Below are 24,884 nucleotides of genomic sequence, written 5' to 3'. Positions count from 1 at the left end.
TAACTCTGTCAGATACTGTAAAATCAGAGGAATGTTCAGAACAGAAGAATCACCACCCTGGACTTGACTCCAGGAACAAAATCTTTTCCATTTTCCTGCATAAGATTTTCTAGTGCTGGGCCGTCTAGCTTCAAGGATTACATCCAATACCTGTTTGGAAAGGGCAGAGGTGTGAACAGACCCTGGATCTGCCAGGCAGCTAGATGCAGAGTCTTGACGTGACTGTGCAGCATCCGGCCATCCCGTTGAGACAGTAGATGAGGGATTTGAGGCAGAATCCGGGGAGGCTCCTGAACCAAGATCATCAGAGTGGAATACCAGAATTGCCGAGGCCAATTGGGAGCCAGTAGAATCATGTGCGGTCTGTCCTGTGTTATCTTCAGAAGTACCCGAGGTAAAAGAGAAAAGGGAGGAAAAGCATATACTGAGAGGTGTTTCCAACTGAATGAGAGGGCATCCAATTTCCATGCTAGTTTGTGGTAGGTCCTTATGCAGAATGTTGGAAGTTGATGATTCTGAGGGGATGCAAAGAGATCTATGTCCGGACATCCCCAAGCCTTTATAATCATCCTGAATATCCGAACATCCAACATCCATTCATGTGGATCTGAAATGTGTCTGCTCAAGGCATCTGCCAGAGTGTTGTCTTTCCCTGGCAGGAATTGTGCCTGTAAGTCGACACTGCAGGTCAGAGCTGTGTACCAGAGATTCTTGGCTAATCTGCACAGGGGGTAAGACTGAAAGCCCCCCTGCTTGTTGATGTACCATATCACTGTAGTGTTGTCTGTCCACATCAACAATTGTCCTGGTAGAAGAAGGTCCCTGCAGGCTATCAGGGCATTCTGTACAGCTAGCATCTCCTTCAAATTTATGTGCAGGTGTGTTTGTTCCTTCGTCCAAACACCCTGAAGATATCTCCCGTGCATGTGGGCTCCCCAGGCATAATCTGAAGCATCCGTTGTCAGAACTTGGTTGGTCAGCGGAGGACAAAAAGGCTTCCCCTTGTTCTGTAGACAGGCTTCGGCCCACCAAAGAAACTCTCACTGGAGACAAGGCAAAATCATGACCATTGTTTTCAAACTGTGGTAATGCTGAGACCAGACACTCTTGAGGTACCACTGCAGTTTCCTCATATGCAGCTTTGCATATGGTATTAGCAGAATGCAGGAGGCCATGTAACCCAAAGCCTGCAGAATTGTTCTTGCAGTCAGCTGTTTCATTGAAGCCAGGTATCGGAAAAAATAAGCCAGTTGCACTTTTTTGTCTGGTGTCAAGGAAGCCATCTGGGTTGAAGTACTCAGAAGAGCACCCAGGAAAGTAATCTGTTGTGTGGGTACCAGATTTGATTTCTTTAGATTCACTGTGAAACCGAGGCACAGATGAAGATGCTGCACAAAAGCTAAATGCCAAAGTAGAGTGTCTTTGTCGTCCGCTTGAAGAAGACAGTCGTCCAGATAAGGGTAAATTTGAATCCCTGTCTGTCTGCAAAATGCCATTACTGGTGCCAGGCACTTTGTAAAGACCCTGGGAGCAGTAGATAAGCCAAAGGGCAGCACAGAAAACTGGTAATGTTTCGAGCCCGCTTTGAAACGCAGATACCTTGTGCACTCTTGCCTTATAGGAATATGCAGGTAAGGGTGTTTTAAGTCCAAAGTCACCATCCAAGCATTCTTGCCCAACATAGGCAGCAGCTGCTGCAGAGTGAGCATCTTGAATATTGGTGAAGCTAGGAAGGTGTTTAGTACAGAGAGATAAAGGATTGGTCTCTACGAATTTTCCTTCCTGGGAACCAAGAAAAGTCTGGAATAAAAACCTTGCCCTATTTCTAAATTTGGTACCAATTCTATGGCCCTCATAGCCACGAGGGACTGAACCTGCTGTTGTGCCTCTGCCCACTGATGATTTGGCAGTTCTGGCCAACCGTTCGGTTTTGGCATAGTGTGGAAATGACATCTGTAACCTCTTGAGACTATGTCCAGAACCCATTTGTCCTGGGTTATGTGGCTCCAATTTTGATAAAAAAGAGAAATCCTTCCCCCCAAAGGAGCTTCCAGGAGAGGAGCCCCTGGAACCAGAAAGGGAGAGTCATAAAGACTGTTTTCAGTAGGGTTGAGACTTATCTTCACCTCCCTTGGGAGAGGGGGCACTCCACTGCCTATTCCTAAAATGGGACTGTGACTGTCCCCTACCTCTGGAACGCCTGAATCTGCCTCTCTGAGACCTGTCCGATCCCGGAAAGGACCAAGGTTTAGTTGGCCAGTGTCTGCTAAATCTAGGAGGTTGCACTTGTAGAAAATCCTTAACCATCTGCATAGATTTGGCTTTGTCTTCCATTTTCTTCAATACCTCTTCAGCTTTGGACCCAAACAGAACATCGTGCTGCAAAGGGGCATCCAAAAGTTTGGCTTTAATCTGATCCGGCAAGCTTTGATCTCTTAACCAAGCATGTCTTCTAATAACAGTGCCAGTTGTTGCAGCCCTACAAGAAGCTTCCAAAGAATCAAAACCACAATGCAGGGTATGTTTACCCACTTGTTCAATAGCATGCAATAAATCCTGTAACTCCTGATTATCCACACCAATAGACACAGCTGACATCTTTTGTTTAAATACAGACAAAAGGTATTGCTGATACATCAGCATATGAAATTGACAGTTCAAAGCCCTAATAGACAATGTAGCAGAAGCATAAACCTTTTTACCCCATCTCTCCAAAGCCCTGGACTCTCGGTCAGAGGGAATAGGATTTTTAGCAGAGGCCGCTTTAACACCCTTAGGACCCTGAGAAATTGTTTCTGGATCAGGCGAAACATTTTTTAAAAGAAATTTATGAGAATCTGGAACCCTATAATACCTATCCAGTTCGGCCAGAGTAGGGGGAAAATAATCAGGAGAGAGAGAAGCTTCTGAAAAAACATCATCAACAATGTCCAATACAGGGGAAATAGCCAGAGGCTTATGCTGTGGGAGAAGAAGAAAATCCCTAAGCCTTTTCTTGGATTCAGAGAATTCCTGCCCTTCCCAGTGAAAATGCACCCTCATATCATGCAAAGTTTCACCAAAAGAATAATCCTCAAGAGGAGAGGCAGAAGGAAAGGAATCTTCAGCATCAGAATCCTCATAAGGAGGAAAAGCATAATCCTGCTCATGGGAAGAAGCAGAAGAAACAGAAATTTGGTCTGAAGAATCATAATCGGACTGTAATCTAGGCTACTTGTCAGGAGGGGGATGAGAACCCCTGATCATAGTTAAGAGATGTTCAGCCATCCTAAGCGTCTGCCTCTGAGGCCTAGGACCCTGATCAAAAGGTGCCTGTGCTAGCCACTTCACTTTAGCTGGAGCCTTAGACTTTGACTTAGCATGTAAACCTGAATCCACATTTACAGGAAGCTGTGAAGGCCTGAGAACTCCCTCAGAAGCCGGTACCTGCCTACCGGTTCCGGACCCAACTGAGGGAGCCGTATCCGAAGGTCCAGTCCCTGGCAACTCTGAAGACCCCATCAGCTCCACACCGGAGTTGGTACAGACAATTGGTTCAAAAGAGGTGGTCGACAGGGGCTGCAAAGTCACCTCACTGACGACCGTCGAACCAGCAACTGGCAATAACTGAGTAACATCCTTTGCTGTGGACCTCAGAGGCCTGTCTGCATCCCTGCGCCTCTTACACACCCCAGAAGCCAGAAAAGAATCTGAAGACATGTTATAATTAAACCTTTTTCCAAAATAGTAAAAGACAAAGTTATATCTATGCCTAATAGTACGCTGATTAAATCTAGCACAAAACACACAGTTAGCAACATCGTGGTCAGGACCCAGGCAGGGAATACAGTAAGAGTGAAAATACCTATGAGGTATTTGCTTCCCACAAGAAATGCAATTATTAACTTTTTCTGACATCTGACTGGAGCAAGAAAAAGACCTCCCCAATGGGGTACTTATCTGTAAAAAATGAAAATCCTGGGATTAGATCATAAAACAAACAGGAACAGGCTGACCGGCATCAGTGAACTGCAAAGGGCACCACACAGCAAGAAAGACTGGGGAAATGGTGTCAGCTGAGGTCTTTATACCTTCCGGCGCATTGACGTCAGGATAAATGCGACCTCAGCTGGTGCCCGATCCAGACTTTGGGATTCTGGCTGATCGGGGGCTGCTGCTGGCAGGAAGAACCCTACAGTGATGACTGCAACAGTGAACCACGAAGGACATCTACAATGCCTTGAATCCATATTTTGAGTATTTCTTGACAAGAAGATTCAGTGCAGTTTTTTTAATTTTTAATTATCCCATTTGAAACCGTATATTTTTACTATTTATTTTATTACACTGTTATTTTTATTGTTTTATTATCTCTTATCTGAGTTTTAAAAGTAATTATTTACATGGCTTACTACTTTGTTGTGTACCTCTCCTATTGTCTGCTCATCTACCTTTATGATATCCTGTAGCAGTTCCACTACAATTTATTCACTGTACTGATCACGATATATTATCTATTCTAATTTTTGACATTTACTGTATGAGCTGTTCATTTTCTTTCTGGCTGCCTTACTAGCTATATGAACATTGCATATGTAAAACACACTGTAGCTGTATTTGCTTTGCTATACAGAGTATCTGTTTGTGTTTAATCAACACATATTTTATGACAATATAAAATTCTCTGTTATGTCTAAAGTCACGGACAGCTGTATGCACTGCATTAATGTTCCTAAGATTTGTAATATATTCTATGTACTGATTTAGCACATTAAAAGTTTTTGAAATAAGGCAAAGCCTTTTGGATCCCCATGTGGAAGGCTTCACTTCAATATCCCCCTAAAATATACCCAGACCACATTTGCAGCACCTTATCATATCTGGGTTAAAACTACACAAAAAAAAAAAAATAAGAAATAAAAAATCAACAAAAGCTGTCATAACACTTCCCTGTGGAAAGTGTTACCTAATGATGCATTTTTGTTAAGCTTTTTTAGCATTGCAGTGTGTGGCTAGACATGTCTCCAAACTTCATGAGGCACAGAGGCATTGCATGAAAACTTTGCTTGAGGTATCTACAAAGGAATTCAAAGGCAAGATAGTATGCTGATAGGGCACTGAGGGTACAGCAGTGAAAAGACTCCAGTAAAGAAAAGGATAAGGCTGAGAGGGATCTGGATTCCTTAACGGAAGGAAGCACACTTAAAACAGATGACCTGCCTTCTGGAGTCCTAAACAATCTGAACAGTGTACTGGCAGATGCTCTAATGGTGGTTCTCAGTAGATCACTGTCCACTGTGTAAGTGCCTGAAGACTGGAAAACAGCAGGTATGGTGCCCCTGTATGGGAGAGGACAACAAGAAAAATCTAAGGAATTACAGGTCTGTTAGCCCATAAGCAGAGGCAGGGAAAACAAAGAGAGAGTACTGAGGTAAGAGCTGTGTGCATTTCTAGAAGACAACAGTCTCTGTGACAATGCACAACACGTTCCTGGAGACAAGAAGCTGTTTATCAACTCTGATCCAATTTTCTGACTGGGCCTCAGGAGAATTTGATAGAGGACGATTGGTAGACATGGTGTTCCTGGCTTTCCCCAGATTGCGAGGTTGGCATAATAGTTAAGGTATTTACTTTGCAGACACAAGGTACAGGGTTTGATTCTCATCTTTGAAGGAAAACTGGCTAGGCTTAAAATAGTGTGCAAGACCAGCTAGCTTAGTACTTACTTATGAACTTTTACTTCAGTCCTGCACAGTTAGATGCTTGGAAATGGATAGACGTTTGGATAGGATTAGAATTAAGGAACTGATTTGTTGCATGACTGGACAGTAGGACAAAGAGAGTTCTGGCAAGTGACCCAGCAATAAAGAAAGTGACAAATTAATTACCATAGGAGTTGAGCTGTTTTTTTTTTCTGACATATCTTATAAAACAGAGAACAAGATTGGTCTCTTTGCTAATGACACAAAATTAGGCATAGCAGTGGAGCATAGAGGGAAGAGTCTAAGCAAGGATATGAAAAGGCTGACCAATTGGTCTGAAAGGCCTCAGATAAGGTTCATTACAGATGAATGCAAAGTATTACAGCTGGGCAACAGCAGCTCTTATGTGAAATATCAAATGGAGATTGAATTGATAGCAGTAGAGAAAGGAAAGGACCTCAGGCTGTTTATCACACTTGGGTTGTGCCAACAGGGGCAGAGTGAGAAGATATAGGTGGAAGCCAACACAGTACCCCCTCTAGGCTTTCAAATATTGGCTAAAATATTATGTTTCTCCAATTATGTCTTTTTTAGACAATGCCAAACTAGCAAACCTTCCAATATAGCAAAACCAATACTAGAAAAACTTAAAGGTGTCGTGCTCAATGCCAGGAGGCTAAAAAAAAACTCCACTCTCTCCAAGATCTCTTCACTCTGGAGAATGCAAATGTTTAGCACAGTTACCAAGACATGATTTGCTTCAGGCAGTGCAGGCTATTATGCCTTTTACACACTTAGACCAACTACTGTATAGGCGGGGACTAAAGGTAGAGGTGTCTCAATTTACATTAAAAACAAACGGACCTCAAGGCTGGTCAAATGGGACAGCACACTTGAACCTCTCCACATCAAAATTACCATAAGCTAGGTCCCATATCATATCCTTGTAAACTATAAGCTCCCCTCTATAACCCAATAAACCCATAACACATACTAACATATTGGAGACACTCACCATTCAACTCAATATCGTGTTCATGGGTGACTTTAACTATTCCACTATAAACTGGGAATCATACATGGCCTCATACTTGTACCTTCACAGATTAGTAGAATTTTTCAGTTTAACACCTTGGATCATATAATCCATATACCCACTAGGGGAGTGAATATACTGAATCTTATCCTCACTAGCATAGACAATGCTACACCCTCTCCTAATGTAATGTGCCCTCTGGTAAGGTCTGACCATAAATCTGTCCCCTTTCAAATAGAAAATATAACGCAGGACCTGAGAATACTTCTGCTTATGTGGAATTGATCACAGAGATCTTGTACTATTATGTTAACAGATGCATACAGATAGCTGTGCCTACCAGGAACAAGAACAGAACAAATACAAAAAATAAGCCACCCTGGTGGAATCCCAACATCAGTAGGCTGTATGACAAAAGGAACAAAGTCGTGACAAAAATTAGGAAGTGCAACACCTAGCAGGATAAAATCTCTCTCATCAGATGAAACAAGCAACTCAGGGCAAATCAAGTCTACCAACATGAAATCTGAGGTAAAAATAGCCCCTCAGGCCAAGGACAGCCTTAAGGCTTTCTTTAGCTTATGTCTACAACCTCAACAGCAGAACACAACAATGCGCAGACAAATTGTAGAGACACCCACACTGAGCAAGAACTAGCCAATGAATTCAGCTCTAATTTTAACCCTTCTCTCACCCCAGCTACCCCTCAGGAAATACCATAGAACATAAACCCCAACTATCACTATAGAGCGGGACCTCAAAGGGTTCTCTAAGGCCAAGAATACAGCATTGATGGGCCGTAATAATATCTCTTGATGCCATTTGACAGAGGTGATAGTCAAAGTACGAAAAGGTGTGGATGTTGCAAACAGTGTTGCTTTATATTAGAAGAAGCATACATCAAATTAGCCAACTACAACAGAACCAAAATCTTTTTTAAAAAGGGGGAACTGCAATAGCAATTTTATAGTATATATAGCAAAATGCACCATGTGTCCGTCATATTATATAGGCAAAACGGAACAGAAATTTAGAAAAAGAATATATGCACATAATTATTGTATTAAGAAAAGAGATGAAAAGAATGCTCTGGCAAAGCATGTTATTAATAAGGGTATAGAGCATCAATTTAGATTTGGTATCTTAGAGAAGGTGACATCTAATCCTAGGGGTGGTAACATAAAAAATATATTATCATTTAGAGAAACATATTGGCAGATTTTAACAGATGCCACCACCCCTCCAGGTTTAAATGAGAGTATCTCTACGAAAAGTATACTAGAATTTTCTTAATTAATTTTATGTATTAATTTTATGTAATATACATTTTATAACATTTAGCTTAGTAGTTTTTAAGGCTTAGAATTATATAGAATACATAGTGTTTTATGAATGAAATTTTGAATTAGTAAGTATTGTTTGTATATGGCTTTAAATGTGTGAAGTAAAAAGTTTTGGCGCCAAATTAAAAGTATTTAAACCACAGAATGTATTTGAGGGATATTCTGATGAAGCCTACGTTGTCAGTAGGTGAAAGCGCTTAATCCTTTATTTTGTGCAATAAAAGTTATACCACTTGGAGTGAACTGTATTCATTCGTGACAGTTTGGATTTTGCCACACAGTTTACGCATTGGCATTCAGCAGCAGATTTTTTACGCCCTTTCGTTCAGTTGTTCAGTTGTTGTACTTGGCTGCTTTTTTCTTTATTGGTATGGAGGAGATGCGTAACAATTCAGGGGCTGCCACACCAGAAGAGCGAGAGGAGTTGGTTGAAATACGAGCGGAAGTTAAGTCTCTGAGGGGTGAAATCGGCAGGCTTATTGAAGTGGTTAATTCCTTGCTGCAGAAAGGGGTGAACACGAATGGTTCAGTTAAGGGAGCAGTATCGGACAGGCGTAATAGCTCGTACGTCTGTGACCAAAGAAATGATGTAGTATTTGGGCATGACAACAGTCCGGCGACTGCAATTTCTGAAAACAATGTAACGCATTCGGATATTTTAATCACATCATCACCGGGAATCCCTAACGGTCAACAGCCAGCGTCTAGGGAGACGCAAGGGATTGACTTACCAGCAGTTAGATCGACGGATAATGTGAACAGCAGACTGGCGCCTACAGATTTCACGTTTGACTTTTCTTTTGCTAACACAGTTGACGAAATTAAGAGAACAGGAACCAGACCCAAGATGGGGAAAGGAATGAAAACGTATGCGACAGCCATTGGCGACATACGTGAAGTAAAAGGTACTGTTAAAGGAAGCACTCATTCTAGAAATGTGAATAATATTACTTGTAAAAATCAAGAGTGCTTACTTAAAGATTTCTTACAATATGACTGTGTATTTGAAACCAACAAGCATAATGGAAATGATAATGCCAACTTTAAGCACAAAGGCACTCTAAAAGATATTATATATGAATTAGGAAGAAAATTGAATATCATTAATTCGATAAAATTAGACAATGCTTATTTATCACAATGCATGAGTATGGGTATAGTACCTATGGGCCTTCGTTTCTTTAAGGTACCCATGGGAATTGATTTAACTAAAGAAACAGTAAATGAATTTAACAAACTTTTTGATACCTTTGGGATTGCATATATGAAAAAACTGGTTGAATTTAATGATGCCAAATTGTGTATGTTACTTAGTGAGATTGACCGGATGAATGAAAGTATTTTATCGGATTTAATGTTTAAGGATTGGGAGAAATTGTATTTTAAGCAATTTGAAAATGCTGAGTACAAAACAAAGACAGCATACAGTAGAAAAAGTAAAAAACTAAGTAGGGACAAGGAACAATATGAAAAGGGGATGGCATACACATGGAAACAAACTGTTCAGAATTCATATGACAGAAAGGTGCACAATGTTGAAAAGGAAAATTTTCAGGAGGGAAACAACAGAGAGGGTTACAAGAGATGGACCAAGAACAATTCTTGGAGGAAGAAAGGTTACAGTTACTACCAGGATTGGTAGCATTTAATTACACCAATGTACCACTAACTCCAGCGCATTTCAGTCTACTATCTAAAGGTATGAAATTTATCCCGATTCCCCCTTTTAGAATGGTGGACACTATATGCGAAGTCAAGAAATATATAAGGAAGTTGAATTTAGCAGTAATGTTTAAGGATAACAATAACACAAGAGATAGTAACAACATTATTAGGAAAAAGAGTAGTTTTATGCCTATCATGAATCAGGATATTTTGAGATATGAGAAATTGGTCACACAGGATATATATAAGATTAAAAAGAATTCCAGTTCAGTTAAGAACAATTTATCGGAAGAAGAATTGAGAGTCCTTATGGATTTAAAAAAGAATAACAATGTCAGAATTATGAAGCCTGATAAGGGAGGGGGAATAGTAGTGTACGACCAAAAGGAGTACAATAGTAAAATACATAAGATGCTACATGACGAATTGAATTATGAGACTATATCTAGAAATGAATTAATAACGGCTTATAGGAGGATAGACTACAATATTGAAGAATTCCTATTAGACAACAGGATTGGTGAGGAAACATACAAATTTTTAAAGGTAGAATATCCTACATTGGCCACTATGGTTGGAATACCCAAAGTCCATAAGAATTTACAGGACCCACCATTCAGGCCTATAATATCGGGCAGCAAAACAAAGACGTTCCCTATGGGAGTATTAATAGATACTTTATTGAAACATGTGTACTGTAAGGTTGAACACATGGTAAAGGACTCATGGGAGTTCCTAAAAAAGTTTCCTGTTACTTTAAAATCTCAACAGCTGATCTTTGCATCTATAGACGTGATAGACTTATTCATGTGCATCCCTAAAGAAGAAGGTTTGGAGGCATTTCACAATAGTATGTACAGACATAGTAACCTCACAAGAGAGAAAACCCATCTAGTACATGACCTTATGTCCATAGTATTAGAAAATAATTATATATACTATGAAGTAGAGATATTTAAACAAATAAGAGGGGTAGCGATGGGGGCTGCATGTGCCCCCATCTATGCCAATATGGTTATGCTAGATTGGGAGGAGAAGTCTGTATTTAATAGCGAATTCATGAGATATATCAAGTACTACTCACGCTTCCTGGACGACATATACATTATATGGGATGGAAGTCAGGAAGCGTTTAATGGTTTTGTACAGTACATAAATCAGAGTAGTAGTTTCTTGAAATTCACGTCAAACAGTAACAACTATGGGGTACCCTACTTAGATACATTAGTAACTAAGAGAGGCGATAACTTCCATTCCAAAATTTATAGAAAAGATACTTTCACTAATTCGTATTTAGATTATGAAAGTTGTCATCCGGTTAAAACAAAAATTAACATATTCAAAGGTCAATGCATTAGAGCTTTGAGAATGACTACCTCTTTAGAAGAAGTTACACAAGAGATAGAGTTCATTACTACTTTATTTGTGGACAGAGGTTATAGTCTAAGTATGATGAAAAAGATAAGTTTCGAATTAATGAATAGGTGGGGCAATAATATTTTTCCATTATTAGGAAGTAATCATAATGAAATGGTAACAACTAATACAGAGAAGGACAAAACTAACAATGGTTTAGGTAGAGCCTGTATAGTGGAATATAATCCATACAGTAATAAAGTGAAACATATTCTAAATAAACATTGGCATACCATACTAACTAACAATGAGATGCAAGATATTGTGGGCAGCAAACCAATATTTGTATACAAAATGGCTTTTAATTTAAAGAGTATATTGGAAAAGGTCAAAAGAGAAGAGAAAAATGTTGACAGAGGTGATAGTCAAAGTACGAAAAGGTGTGGATGTTGCAAACAGTGTTGCTTTATATTAGAAGAAGCATACATCAAATTAGCCAACTACAACAGAACCAAAATCTTTTTTAAAAGGGGGAACTGCAATAGCAATTTTATAGTATATATAGCAAAATGCACCATGTGTCCGTCATATTATACAGGCAAAACGGAACAGAAATTTAGAAAAAGAATATATGCACATAATTATTGTATTAAGAAAAGAGATGAAAAGAATGCTCTGGCAAAGCATGTTATTAATAAGGGTATAGAGCATCAATTTAGATTCGGTATCTTAGAGAAGGTGACATCTAATCCTAGGGGTGGTAACATAAAAAATATATTATCATTTAGAGAAACATATTGGCAGATTTTAACAGATGCCACCACCCTCCAGGTGTAAATGAGAGTATCTCTACGAAAAGTATACTAGAATTTTCTTAATTAATTTTATGTATTAATTTTATGTAATATACATTTTATAACATTTCGCTTAGTAGTTTTTAAGGCTTAGAATTATATAGAATACATAGTGTTTTATGAATGAAATTTTGAATTAGTAAGTATTGTTTGTATATGGCTTTAAATGTGTGAAGTAAAAAGTTTTGGCGCCAAATTAAAAGTATTCAAACCACAGAATGTATTTGAGGGATATTCTGATGAAGCCTACGTTGTCAGTAGGTGAAAGCGCTTAATCCTTTATTTTGTGCAATAAAAGTTATACCACTTGGAGTGAACTGTATTCATTCGTGACAGTTTGGATTTTGCCACACAGTTTACGCATTGGCGTTCAGCAACAGTTTTTTTATGCCCTTTGGTTCAGTTGTTCAGTTGTTGTACTTGGCTGCTTTTTTCTTTATTGATGCCATTTAAATAAAATGAAACCTGATGTATCAGAGCTACTGGAGTTACTATTTCAGTGTAGCCTCCAGACAAGCTTCCTGCCATGTTAATGGGATGCAATGGTCATCGCTCTACACAAGGGCGGGTCATCTACAGACCCCAGTAACTACAGACCCATATGTCTGACTAGTCCCATATACAAAGCCATGGGAAGAATTATCATGAAAGTGATCAACGACATGGACAATCTTAGGCACTAGATTTTGTTAAGGGCAGATCATGCCTACTCAGCTGGTGTACTTCTTCAAGAAGGTCACCAAATCAATTGACAATAGCAAAATGGTGCATACTGCATACCTTGACCTAGCCAAGGCACCAGATGCAGTGCACCACTTGGATACTGTAGACAAACTCATGGAATCATATGTACAGATATATATATATATATATATATATATATATATATATATATATATATATATACATACACAAACAGCATAGAAAAGGCAGTAGATGGCATTAATGGCATTAATTAGGTTGTGCTGTCAGAATGGTTGTTTGTATGATGTTGTATTGTTGAAAGGAGGGTATAACTCAGTAGCAGAACAATTGACTGCAGAACAAGAGGTCCCCAGTTCAAATCCATGTTCCCCCTGCAAGGGTGGCTTTTGGCTGGTGTCCAATTGCCCAGCTTGGGTTACTTGGGATAGTGTTGTTGAGTAAAAGTTGAACGTAAAACCAATCAACCTGCCAGACATGGACTAAGAATTACTACAGTAAATGTAGGTTCACTGACAGGATGGAGCTTGGAAGTAGATTACAAGATGATAAGGAGGAGTCTAGATATCCTATGTACCCAGGAGACAAGACAGAAGGGCAGTACAGCAGAGCCACTTGCCTGGGATCCAGAATGTACTACTCAGGAGAAGGACAGACTAGAAATGGTGTGGAAACTGTGGTAAGGGAGAATCTTCAAAGGGCAGTGAGTGATGTCATCTGAATTTGTGAGAGACTCATGGGAATCAAACTCCAACCTCATGAGAAGGCAGCATTCATAATCTCAGCCTATGCTCCACAGGTCATTGTTCCACTGTATAAACCATTCATCAGACTGGTCATTGAGTACAATGCCCTCTTTGATATGTACCTAATCAAGAACATCCAACAATTGGAATGTCTACAGGGGTTCCTCACTAAAAGAACAGTGGGCTTAAGTAACATGCCTTTCCAGACCGCCTCAAGGCCCTATCCTGTATTCTGTCTCCTATAGGCTGTTGAGAGAAGCTCTATGCTTGGCATACAAAGCATTGTCAAACCACACCCTGCCAGACCTCCTACATATCTGCAAAACAAACAGAACCAGAATTACCTGTTCAAAACACTTAAACCTTGCCTGCAATATAAACAGGACCTGCTGGTGATACAGTTAAGTATCCCAGAGACTACCATTTCTCTGGAACAGACTCCCCATTCATATGTAAAGCAGAGTTCATCCCTAGCCCAATTCAACTGTAACTTGGACAACTGAATGGGAAATAGGAAATTCATCCTTGGTTTGGCATAAATGTCTCTAATGGACAGAGGCAGCCTATAAATGTCTCATCTGTCACGCCCCGCTTGTAAATGCTTCACCTCCAAAGCCTCTACTTACACTTATCAAGAGTACCAGAATTTGTCAGAGATTTGGGATGAATGGCTAGACTTAAAAAGGCCCTTGTGGTCATTAGCCTAGTACACACCTATGAACCTATAGACCCCCTATATCACCTGCTGAATAAGTGGGTGGCTGTCAGATAGGTGCCAAGAAGTATGATAAGGAAGTCCACATCCACAAAGAGGCCAGTCAGTAACAGAGTCCTTCAAGGTTCTGTACTGGGTCCACTCCTTTTTGGCATCTATTTATCTGAAATCAAGACCAACATCAAGGATGACTGCAAAAAACCACCACAGAGTTACAGAATACCTAGACACTGATATCCTCCAAGAAGGACTGACTCAGACAAAATAACTGGTGCCAGAGCAATGGTCAAAAACTCACTTCCAAGAAATGCATAATGGTAATCTTCAGGATGGCAGCTACCCCTGGAAATTGCCTCATTAATAACACACAGTTAATAGTAGACCCAGTAGTCAGGGATTTCAGGACACATGTAGACAGGAGCATGTCATTCAACCATCATGCATCTACAGTTGTAAGGAAATCATTCTATGTTACACAATGTACAAGCAAGAGCATGGCATCTAGGTCCAAGTGAGTTATTGTCCTACTGTATTTGGCCTTCATTAAACCTGTCATTGAGTACAATGCCCCTTTTGGTATGCATCTGATCAGGCACATGCAACAACTAGAATGTCCACAAAGTGCCTTACAAAAAATATAGTGCATAAGCAACATGTCCTACACAGATCACCTCAAAGTTGTATCTCTATATTCAGGCTCATATACAGTTTTGAAAGATGATCTGTGCTAGGCATCCTTGGATCCTGCTCTTATGAATCATCTGCATAGCTACAAAACAAACACCATCAGAATTACTCCATCAAAGTACTTAAACTTAGTTTGTGACATAAATAGGACATATTGGAGGAAAAGGTGTGTGTCTCAGAGACTACTCCTCTGGAATAAGCTTCCTATCCATGTAAAAAAGAGCTAATCCCTAATGCAGTCCAAGCGTAACTTGACCAGTGGATGGGGAATCAGAAATTCACCCCAGGTCAGGCACCTATGTCCATAATGGACAGAAACAACTTCTAAGTGCTGGATCACCCAAGCCCCAACTTTCATATACCTTTAGAATAATCTTCACATTCCTAAAACTTGTCAGATACATTTGGGATGCATGACTGAGCTTAAAAAGGCCCCTGTGGTCATTAGCCTAGTGCAGTTAAGTCTCACTTAACCGGCATCCTTGGGGATTGGTAGATGCCACTTACACGTATGTGTCAGTTGCTTGAGATATGCTTTGTGATTTTTGATTGGCTCGTATACCAGCATACGAGCCAATCAAAAAACACAAAATGGAGACTCTTCTGTGCAATGCAGAAAAGAAGGCTGCGGGATGAACCAAACACTGGGTTAAGGCGCCTGTTGCCAATGCTCATCAGACCCCACAAAAGGTGTTGGTTGATACAGACAGCAGGACAGTGGCCATGGAAGTCAGAATCCGCTTAGGAGTGTGTAACAACTCACCTGCCGAATCAACTAACCCTGAAAATGGATGGCACTTGAGCGTTGGGCCCATACCCAGCCATCGCCAGCACTGGGAGTCAAGGGGGCTATGCCACAATGAGTAGGAGCCCCACCGCAGTGGTACTGAAGCCCAGGACGAGGGCCCGGCTGGTGCCACCATGGGTGCAGATCTTGGTGGTAGTAGCAAATATTCAAACGAGAGCTTTGAAGGATGAAATGGAGAAGGGTTGCATGTGAACAGCAATTGAACATGGGTCAATCAGTCCTGAGAGATAGGCGAGTGCCATTTCGAAAGGATGGGTGATGGCCTCCGTCACCCTCAGCCAATCAAAAGGGAGTCGGGTTCAGATCACCGAATCCAGAGTAGTGGAGATGGCTGCCTCTTGGCATCCGGTGCAGTGATGCGAATGATCCTGGAGAAGCTGGCAGGGGCCCCTGGGAGAGTACTCTTTCCTTTTCTCTGGGAGTAGGCTATGAATGATGGTTGGAGGTGAATGAAATGGCCCAACAATCAGAACTCCAGTAGAAGCCAGTCAGTACAACTGACAAGCACATTGGTAAATCAACACCAGATCTTAAAGTAAGATAAAACTATGTGTATTTTACATTCCTTAACTGTATTTATATTAATTAAAACATTAAGCACGTAAAAGCAACAGTAACTTGTCAGGAACCACTGCTGTACTGACTTTGATCATAATTATATCATTCAATTAAAACTTGCGAATACAACTCAACAAAATAAATTCAATCAGCCAAATGTAATATTTAAATCATATTATAGGTTCATAGATTCATAGGTAGGTACTAGGCTACTGCCCGAAGGCATTTATAAGCCTAGCCAGAATGTGTTGGCTTACGCCACCCACTTAGATTAGTTCCCTGTGCCTCTGTCCAGCAGAGCCATTGACGTGATCCCTGGGGTATACTTTCTGTTTCCCATCCACTCTTCAAGGTTTCTCTTGAAGAGGGTTAGCAAGCAGCTCTGCCTAATATAGATTGGAATCTTGTTCCAGAGCATGGGAAGTCTCTGGGACAGAAATCTATCCCTCCAGCATATTCTATTTATTGTTGTGGTGAGGTTTAGATCCCTAGAGCATGTGGCTCGAGGGGATATGGTTTTCTTTGGGTGGAGCATGTCCATCAACTCTGGGTTGGACATGGCCTTGTATGTCAGGCAGAGATCACCTCTGAGTAGGTGGTATGCAACCGAGTACAGCTGGAGTTTCTTCAGTCGAGCTGCATAGGGCATCTGTTTGAGTCCAGTGATCCTCTTGGTGAGGTTCTTTTGTGGTCTTTCCAGCTGTTGCTGGTGTCTTGTAAGGTACATCCCAAATGGGGCATTGTACTCTATGATGGGTCTGATGAGTGATGTGTAGAGGGGCACAATGACCTCTTTTGATCTGGATGCAAACCCTTTTGTGATTAGATGGGCCACATAAAAGGATTTTCTAACCACATTGGCAATGTGATTGTCAAAGGAGAGGTTACTATCTACTTGGGTCCCCAGATCCCTTATTACGTCTTCCATATTTAGGGGGCTGCCACCTATGTGGTAGTTTGTGGGTACTATGTTTTTTCCAAAGGGGATGACTATGCACTTTCTGGCATTTAGCTTGAGGCCATGGTTTTAACACCAGGTATCTGTCTCAGTGAGACCCTTTTGGAGGATGTCAGTGTCAGCCGGAGAGTCAATTATAGCCCCTAGTTTGCAGTCGTCTGCAAACCTGGTCAGTCATAGTCCTCCCGTGCTTGCCTGTACCTCTGGAAGTATATGCCAAACAGGAAGGGTCCTAGGACTGATCCCTAGGGAATGCCACTTGTAACTGGTTTAGAGTCAGACCTAGCTCCCACAACTCTTACCATGTGGGTTCTGTCCATGAGCCAGTTGGCAATCCATCTCGTGACATAGGGGTTTATGTTCAGGCTGGTAACTTATCTATAATACCTGAATGGGGAATGATGTCGAAGGCCTTTGCGAGGTTTAGGTAGGCTGTGTGGACCACCTTTCCCTCATCTATAGCCTTGGTAACTGTCTCAAAAAAGTACATAGGTTTAGGAGGCATGATCTGCCCTTAACAAAGCCAAACTGGGTAGGGTCCATTGTTTGGAGGTTCACAATGTCTCTGTTAATGAGATCCATGATGATGCGCTGCATAGCCTTGCAGACCAAGCTAGTCAGGCTTATAGGGCGATGGTTCCCGGGGTCTGTTGTGGCTCCACCTTTGTGGAGCAAAATAACCGTTGCTGTGTGCCACTCTATGGGCACATAGCCTGTGGAGAGGCTGAGTTTGAACAGTGTGTTTAAGTGAGGGGCTAGTTCATCTTTGAGCTCATGTAGGATGCAGCTTGTGACACCGTCCGGTCCCATTGATGCTGTGTTTTTGGCTTTGGAGAGGGCTGTTTTACCTGAGTGTCTGTGATTTCAGGGGCACTACATTCTTCTGGTATGGTTATGGGCCCTTTTGGGGGTGAGAGGTGAGTGAAGTTTGCACTGAACCTGTTTACCAGGATGTTGGCGATATCGGTCGGTTCAGTGTATTTTCTGCCATTCTGCACTAACTCCGAGCAGATCTGAAAATTGCCACTTAGATTCTTGACATAGCTAAAGAATGGCTTGTGGTTATCTTTGAAGTCCTTGGCAATTTTTCTTTCAAAGCTAGCCTTGGATGATTTTATGAGGGATCGTAGTTTTTTGCTGATACTGATCAGGGATGTCTTCCCTTCTTGGAATTTTACTCTTTTCTGTACTAGTTTTCTCCTTCTATTGTATAGCTTGTTTATGGCAGGGGTCTGCCAGACTGGTTTCCTTTTCTTGGAGGAGTGAGTCTTGGTTTTGCTTGGGATAGCATGATCCATGCATTCATGTAGGTGCCCGTAGAGTGCATTTGTAAAGGATTTTAAAGCTTGGACAGCGTTATCCTTTATCATGGGGGTTTTGAACCTTTCCACCTTGGTCTTAAGTAATGTGAAGTTTGCTTTTGAAAAGTTTTTCATGGTGCTTTCTTTGACCGGGGGTGGGGGTAGAATGTGGCTATCCAGAGTGATTAGTTTATGGTCAGATCTAACCAGCGAGGGGTTGACCTCTGGTGTGGACCACCGGTTTCCCATGTTAGTGATGACCAGGTCCAATATGTTGTCACCTTTGGTGGTGGTGTTGACCAGTTGATCCAGGGTGTTAGAGTTTATAAATTAAAGGAAATGTTGGGCAAGGAAGTTAGTACTTGAGTAGTTCTCCCAGTTAATGTTTGGGTAATTGAAATCACCCAATATCAGGGTGTTTGGTAGGACCTTTATGTTTTCCAGTGTTTCCAGAAATGTGGAATGAGGGTCCTGGGACATGGTGGGTGATCTGTAGCAAGCTACAATTTGAATTGCAGTTTTGCCCATAGTTAGTTGTACGTGGATGATTGTTGAGACATCATCCTGTGTGACTACCCTGGAGGTGTGGGTATCCTTGATGAATATGGATACGCCCCCGATCTTTGTATTCCGGTCTGGGTTTTGTGTCCAAAATGTATGTTATGAGCTGTAGCCTGGTAGTGCTGGGGTGCTCTCTGGTGCCTTAAACCAGGTTTCTGTTACTGCACATATATTGATTTTCTCCATACTGAGGAGTGCCTCAAGTGTGTGCATTTTGAGGTTTAGACTTCTGGCATTGAGTAGCATTAATCTCAGTTTTTTGTTACTTATGCTATTTATGGCGGTGGGTTTGTTTTTTGAGCCTTGCCTAAAAAAGGCACTATGGGGGCAGCAAGAGTTTGGGCCAGTATTCGATAGCCTAAGGGTGACAGGTGCAAGCCATCTCTAGCAAAGCAGCGTGGCTTGTCAAGCATATCATCCCAGGCTGACAGACACTGGATCCCCTTTGAATGACACCAGAAGCTTAGCCAATTGTTGAAATTGAGATTTTTTTTCTTTATGCCGTGGCATCGTTCTGGGTGAGGGCAGAATGCTACTCAGGGTCAGGGTCATACTGGCCTGGGCTATGTGATCAGAGAGCTCCTCCATGTCTCTTTTCATGTAGTCCAGGGAGGTACGGCTCAGGTCATTCACACAAACAACGACAGAGTCATATTTGTACTTGTTCTGTAGTGACCTGAGTGCTTGTGGTATGTGGCAGATCCTGGAACCCGACAGGCAGTTAACAGTAATCTTCTTGTTCAAACTAGTGTGTGGGACGTAAGTGTGCCTGACTATAGAGTCATTTATTACTAGTGTGTTGGGTATGTTATTTTGCCTTAAGGGCGTTGATTGCATGGCACACTAGTTTTGTGAAGTATGTGTTTCATGTTTTGTGTTGGGTGGTGGACTTTGCTTGGATGTCTGCTTTGGAGGTCTCTGTTGCATTTGCAGATTTTTATTTAGAGCCTTCGAGTATGTTTTCGTGTAGTTATATGTGATTTTTGCCGGTGCTGGTTTCATAGGTCTATGTGAGACTGGTGGCGTGATGCAAGTAATTCCCTTCTCCTCTTGACTACCTAGTCCAGTCTTGGGTTGAGAGAGCCTAGCCTCCAGTTTGGCTGTATAATTGCATCTCTCGCATATATTAGTGTTTGGTGGTAGGAGGAGAGGGTTGTCTGAGCACATATGCCCAGATTCACCAGTTGGACTGAAGAGTACACCTGAAACTGCCCTTTGGCCATGCCTGGATAGGTACAGTGAAATGGTTTTACTGATTGGCTGGTGAGGTCAAATAGAGAGCCTTGTCCTTCTCTACAGTACAGGGGGGGGGGCTAGTGCTAAGGTTTATTAGTGCTTGCTATGAGTTTTATGCAAGTGCCGGGCTGAGAAGTGATTTGAGTGCTTAAGTTGAAGGTTTGTCTAGTTCCAAGGGAAAAATTGAAGAGTAGACTTTGTGAAGCCGGGAATAGTTATACCCCAACTAACCGGCGCTGCCCGGCATGCAAAACCGCACAATTGTAGGTTTTATAGCAGGGAAATGAAAGAGATAGAAATTAGCCCAAAATTGCCAATAAAGTACTAATTTCTAGAAAACAAAGCAGATACAATCAAAAAAACACTTTAAATGCACAGAAATGGCTATCACACATGAGTGTGTTGCCTACAACAGTTAAACAGGTAATTTAAACACAAAAATGACTTTGTTAAAGTGCAGGCAGTAAAATAAGTACAATATGTGGCTGAAACAAGCTTATTAAATCACAGAAACTCTAAAAATCAGCGTTTTAGGCGGAATTAGCTAAAGACAGCAAGAAAATGCAGAAAAATTATACTTAATCACTCAAAAGTCTCTTTTTTGTCTTTCTGCTGCTGTAGAACTCTGCAGGGCACCAGGCAGGAAATTGCTGAGCTGTATATAAGCGTAAAAACCTTGCAAGTGCGGGTTTTATAGCAGAGAAATGAAAGAGATAGAAATTAGCCCAAAATGGCCAATAAACTACTAATTTCTGGGCTGAAACCACTCCTCCAGGGACAGATAGGTTGTCAAAGCTCCCCTCTCTCACAGGTGAACAGATAAACTTACTTCTATCCAATTAAGGTATGGGCAAACACAGAAACTTGTAACACAGCCCTGAATTCAGCACTAACCTATAAACTGGACTATACTAGCTTAGAAATGTGGGAAAACATTTTTTTTTTTTTGTTTTTTTTAGAAAATAGAGCAGATACAATCAAAAAAACAATTGAAATGCTCAGAAATGGCTATCACACTTGAGTGTGTAGCCTACAACAGTTAAACAGGTAATTTAAACATAAAAATTACTTTGTTAAAATGCAGGAAATAAGTACATGTAGCTGAAACAAGCTTATTAATTCACAGAAACTCTAAAAACCAACATTTTAGGTAGAATTGGCTAAAGGCAGCAAGAAAATGCAGAAAAATTATACGTAATCACTCCAAAGTCTCTCTTTTGTCTCTCTGCTGCTGTAGAGCTCTGCAGGGCACCAGGCAGAAGCCTGCTGAGCTGTATATTCAAATAGACTTAATCAGTTAATTTTCTTTGTCAAGTTATTGTTGGTATTATCCTGAAAAAACTAGGTATAACTTCATATTTGGTGAACTTGTAATACATTTTAAACTATGGACATAAACAACACAGATATGAACTTTTTGTACATTTTACAATTCCTTTAAAGCCAGAAATCTAGGTTCTCGTGGCTATCATTTTTGGAAAGTTGCATTCAAAATAGGTATAACTATAAATAGCAAAAAAAAAAAAAAAAAAAAACTTAAGGTAAAAAATTAATGTTTAAATCTTGATCAAAATGAATTAGGCTTACGGCTGAATGTGTGTACAGGATCAAGTATTTTGTAACATAGCCCTTTTTCATAATCAGATATATTCAGAAGCCCCTTGGTGTATAGGTAGTTACTAGACATGCAGTCTAATAGACCATGAAGAGCCTAGCCCAAATTTCCAGTAGCCTGCTTAAGCCACTTAATAAAAATCACACAGTAGGCAAATAAAGGCTGAGGGAATCAATCACAGGAAGTAAATTTACATCTCGTAGATTGAATCCTCTGTGATAACTGTTTGACATAAAGCTACAGAAGCAGTTGCTGCATGTCGGTTTTGTTTCTGTTTAGACCATTTCTAAAGATACTCTTGTATTTTTTTTATTTACTTTTGTGTGTTAGAATTATTTTACAGTACATTAATAACAAATATAAAGCAAAAAGTAAAGTTGCCAAATACATTTATTTATGACCTTGTGGTAACCTAGATCTGTCATCCATTATACTCAGTGGTATCAATGCCAGAAAGCCAGACCATAGGCCCAGCAAGTCAGTTGAAAACTTTTCAATAAGTTTAGCTTGCTTACTGTTGTATGTTAGGCATACAAATGAAAAAGCAGTAAGAAAATGAATTCATTATAATTCTGTTTTTCTTTCGCATCTTTCAGATCCACCTTCAAAGCCCACTGATTTAGTTTGCATAACAAATGTCTCATCATTGATAACAATGACTTGCAAATGGACTCCAGGAAATAACACTTACCTTCCTACTACCTACAAACTACAGAGGGCCAGGTAAATTATTCAGGAAATGCCTTTCTTGTATGTCACTTGTCTTTATCATATAATTAAACCTAAACTAATCTTTTGATTCAGGAAATGCTTTGTGATAGCTGTAATTAACAATAACAGAGATTCTAAATTAGGTGAAACAAGAATACATACAATAGCTTTCATATTAAAACATTACCTTCCCTAGATATACAGTACAAAACCTACCATTAGGAGATATCTTTTCTGACAAGAGAGTGAGGCTTTTGACCAGCCACCACACCTGCCACGATTGGTTCTTTAGTCAGCTTTTGCTCATAAAGTATGACTTATACAATCACTTACCCCATCATCCAATTAGTTAGTCATGACTGGACTTAAAAATGCAGATTTGTCAAACTTACCATCACAAATCCAAATCAGCTGTGTGAAGAGGCTGGATTAAACTAGAACAAATATAATTATTTTTATATCACAAAATATTTTGTTGCTGTAGATCGTGCAGCATGTAGAAAACATGTATCAGAACTTTTGAAAGTGAAACTAATTCGCTCTTCAAATATCCAAACATTTGAAATGTCAAGATACATTATTTGGACACTGACTTGCTGAACTCAACTTCTCTCTTAACTAGAGATAAAAAATATGAAAGGGACCATCCATTTTTTTAAATAAAAAGAAAGATTACTTTGTACAGTTAAGTCGACAGATGAAACCTCAAGCTAAAAGCTTGCCTTACTACTGCACAGTAGACTGCATTCTTGAAATTGAGTTCAGTCTGTGTTTGGACCTCAAAACCAGAGATATCCCATATTCAATTTATCTGTTAAGATTTTCTGTAGCTAATACTAGTGATAGCTTCAAATAAGCTGTTTCTTTATGCATCTGTTTAAATACAGTTATTTTGTATTTTCTTTGTATGAGTTTAAAATGGTTTGTATATTTAGCTTTAACAAATGTAAAATGTATTGTTTATTTTTTTATTTCAAGTAAATAGATGTTTATTCGGTTTACTATCAAAATTTTGAACCGAACTCTGTCGACTGCATTTTGTTCGAACACAGAAATTCGAAAACGGCAATGTCAAACATCAAAAGCCAAACTAGGAACGGGTTTTAACATGGGTCAAGATAGGGGACTGATGTTTGACATTGCCATGTTTGAATTTCCGTGTTCGAACAAAGTGCAGTCGACGGAGTTTGGTTCGAAATTTTTATAGTAAACCATTTATTCAATGTATAATGACTGTAGCTTGTGATTTATTTGTTATTAACTTGAGGGTTTGGACGTTCAAATAGTTTACTAATATCTATTTGCTTTTACATTTTGAAGAGATACTGTTTGCTATCAAGCAAATATTTAAAGGGGAACTGCACCACAGGCTCAAAAAATATGTTTATTTTATCATGGTTTGGTGTTTCCTACATTTTAGCACCACTCTGGGACTATTTATAAGCTTTTAAATATTTTTATAAGTAATTTCTAAGTCTGACCATATGGGGTCTGTTATATTGAAGTAATTCTGATTTTAAGTCTGCCTGTAGGTATCCCACAGTGCAATGCTTGTAAAAAATTAGGTCACACAGGCCTCTTTCGTCCTAAAGTTCCAGTCACTGCATTGATTTTACATGCATACACTGCTGTCTTTCAGTCAATTTTAAGTAACATTTTGTGCCATTCAGTGACTACTTAAAACACAGACAGTGCAAATGCCACAGAACAGACTTTCAAAATGCTTTTTACTGTTGCTTATTTTTAGAATGGCTAAATTGCAGTCTTTTCTGAAGCCTGAATTGTACTGCTTTGACTCATCTCCCACCAGGGTTGCCAGATTAAAAAGGTCTTTCACTCTAAGTGAAGATCAAAAAAAAAAAAAAAAAAAGGTCTGTTTTTAAACATGGAGCTTACTTGTGTTTAATGTGAAACATCAGGCAGTTACGCATTAAACACAAGTAGCTCCATGTTTAGCAATTTTGGATTGGCCTGTATGCTGGTATACGAGCCAATCTAAAAATCGCAAAACGGAGCTACTTGTGTTTAATACAGAACTGCCTGATGTTCCGCATTAAACACAAGTAGCTACATGTTTAGTGATTTTTGATTGGCCTGTAAGCCGGTATAAGGGCCAATAAAAAAAAAAACAGAGGCTGTTTCGCCAGGATTTAAACCTGCAGTGCAGGACTTGGGATTGGGCTGCTGATCCCAGAACAATCCTGCTCAAATAGGGATGTCTGGCAACCTTGTCTCCCAGACCCCTTCACACCTAAATTCCCTAACTGTCAAAGTGCTAACAGTAATTAAAGCTGTTACTTGCTGTAACTAACAGCTCACAGCAAGAGACTTGAATCGTACTGTTTCCTTGA

At 40.1% G+C, this 24,884-nt stretch overlaps 1 protein-coding gene across 1 annotated transcript in view; it reads left to right on the top strand.

Annotated features, from left to right (window-relative positions):
• The window catches only part of CSF3R (colony stimulating factor 3 receptor), a 556,874-nt gene that overhangs the window by 86,412 nt on the left and 445,578 nt on the right, over window positions 1-24,884 (top strand). The window contains exon 4 of the mRNA XM_044089705.1: window positions 22,419-22,545. Within this exon, the coding sequence (XP_043945640.1) occupies window positions 22,419-22,545 (127 nt within the window). The remainder of the gene's footprint in view (window positions 1-22,418; window positions 22,546-24,884) is intronic.

The sequence above is a fragment of the Protopterus annectens genome, chromosome 1.part1 (genome assembly GCF_019279795.1).
Source record: "Protopterus annectens isolate FY-2018-M chromosome 1.part1, PAN1.0, whole genome shotgun sequence".
Lineage (NCBI taxonomy): Eukaryota > Metazoa > Chordata > Ceratodontiformes > Protopteridae > Protopterus > Protopterus annectens.
This window is presented reverse-complemented; position numbering and strand designations above follow the sequence as displayed.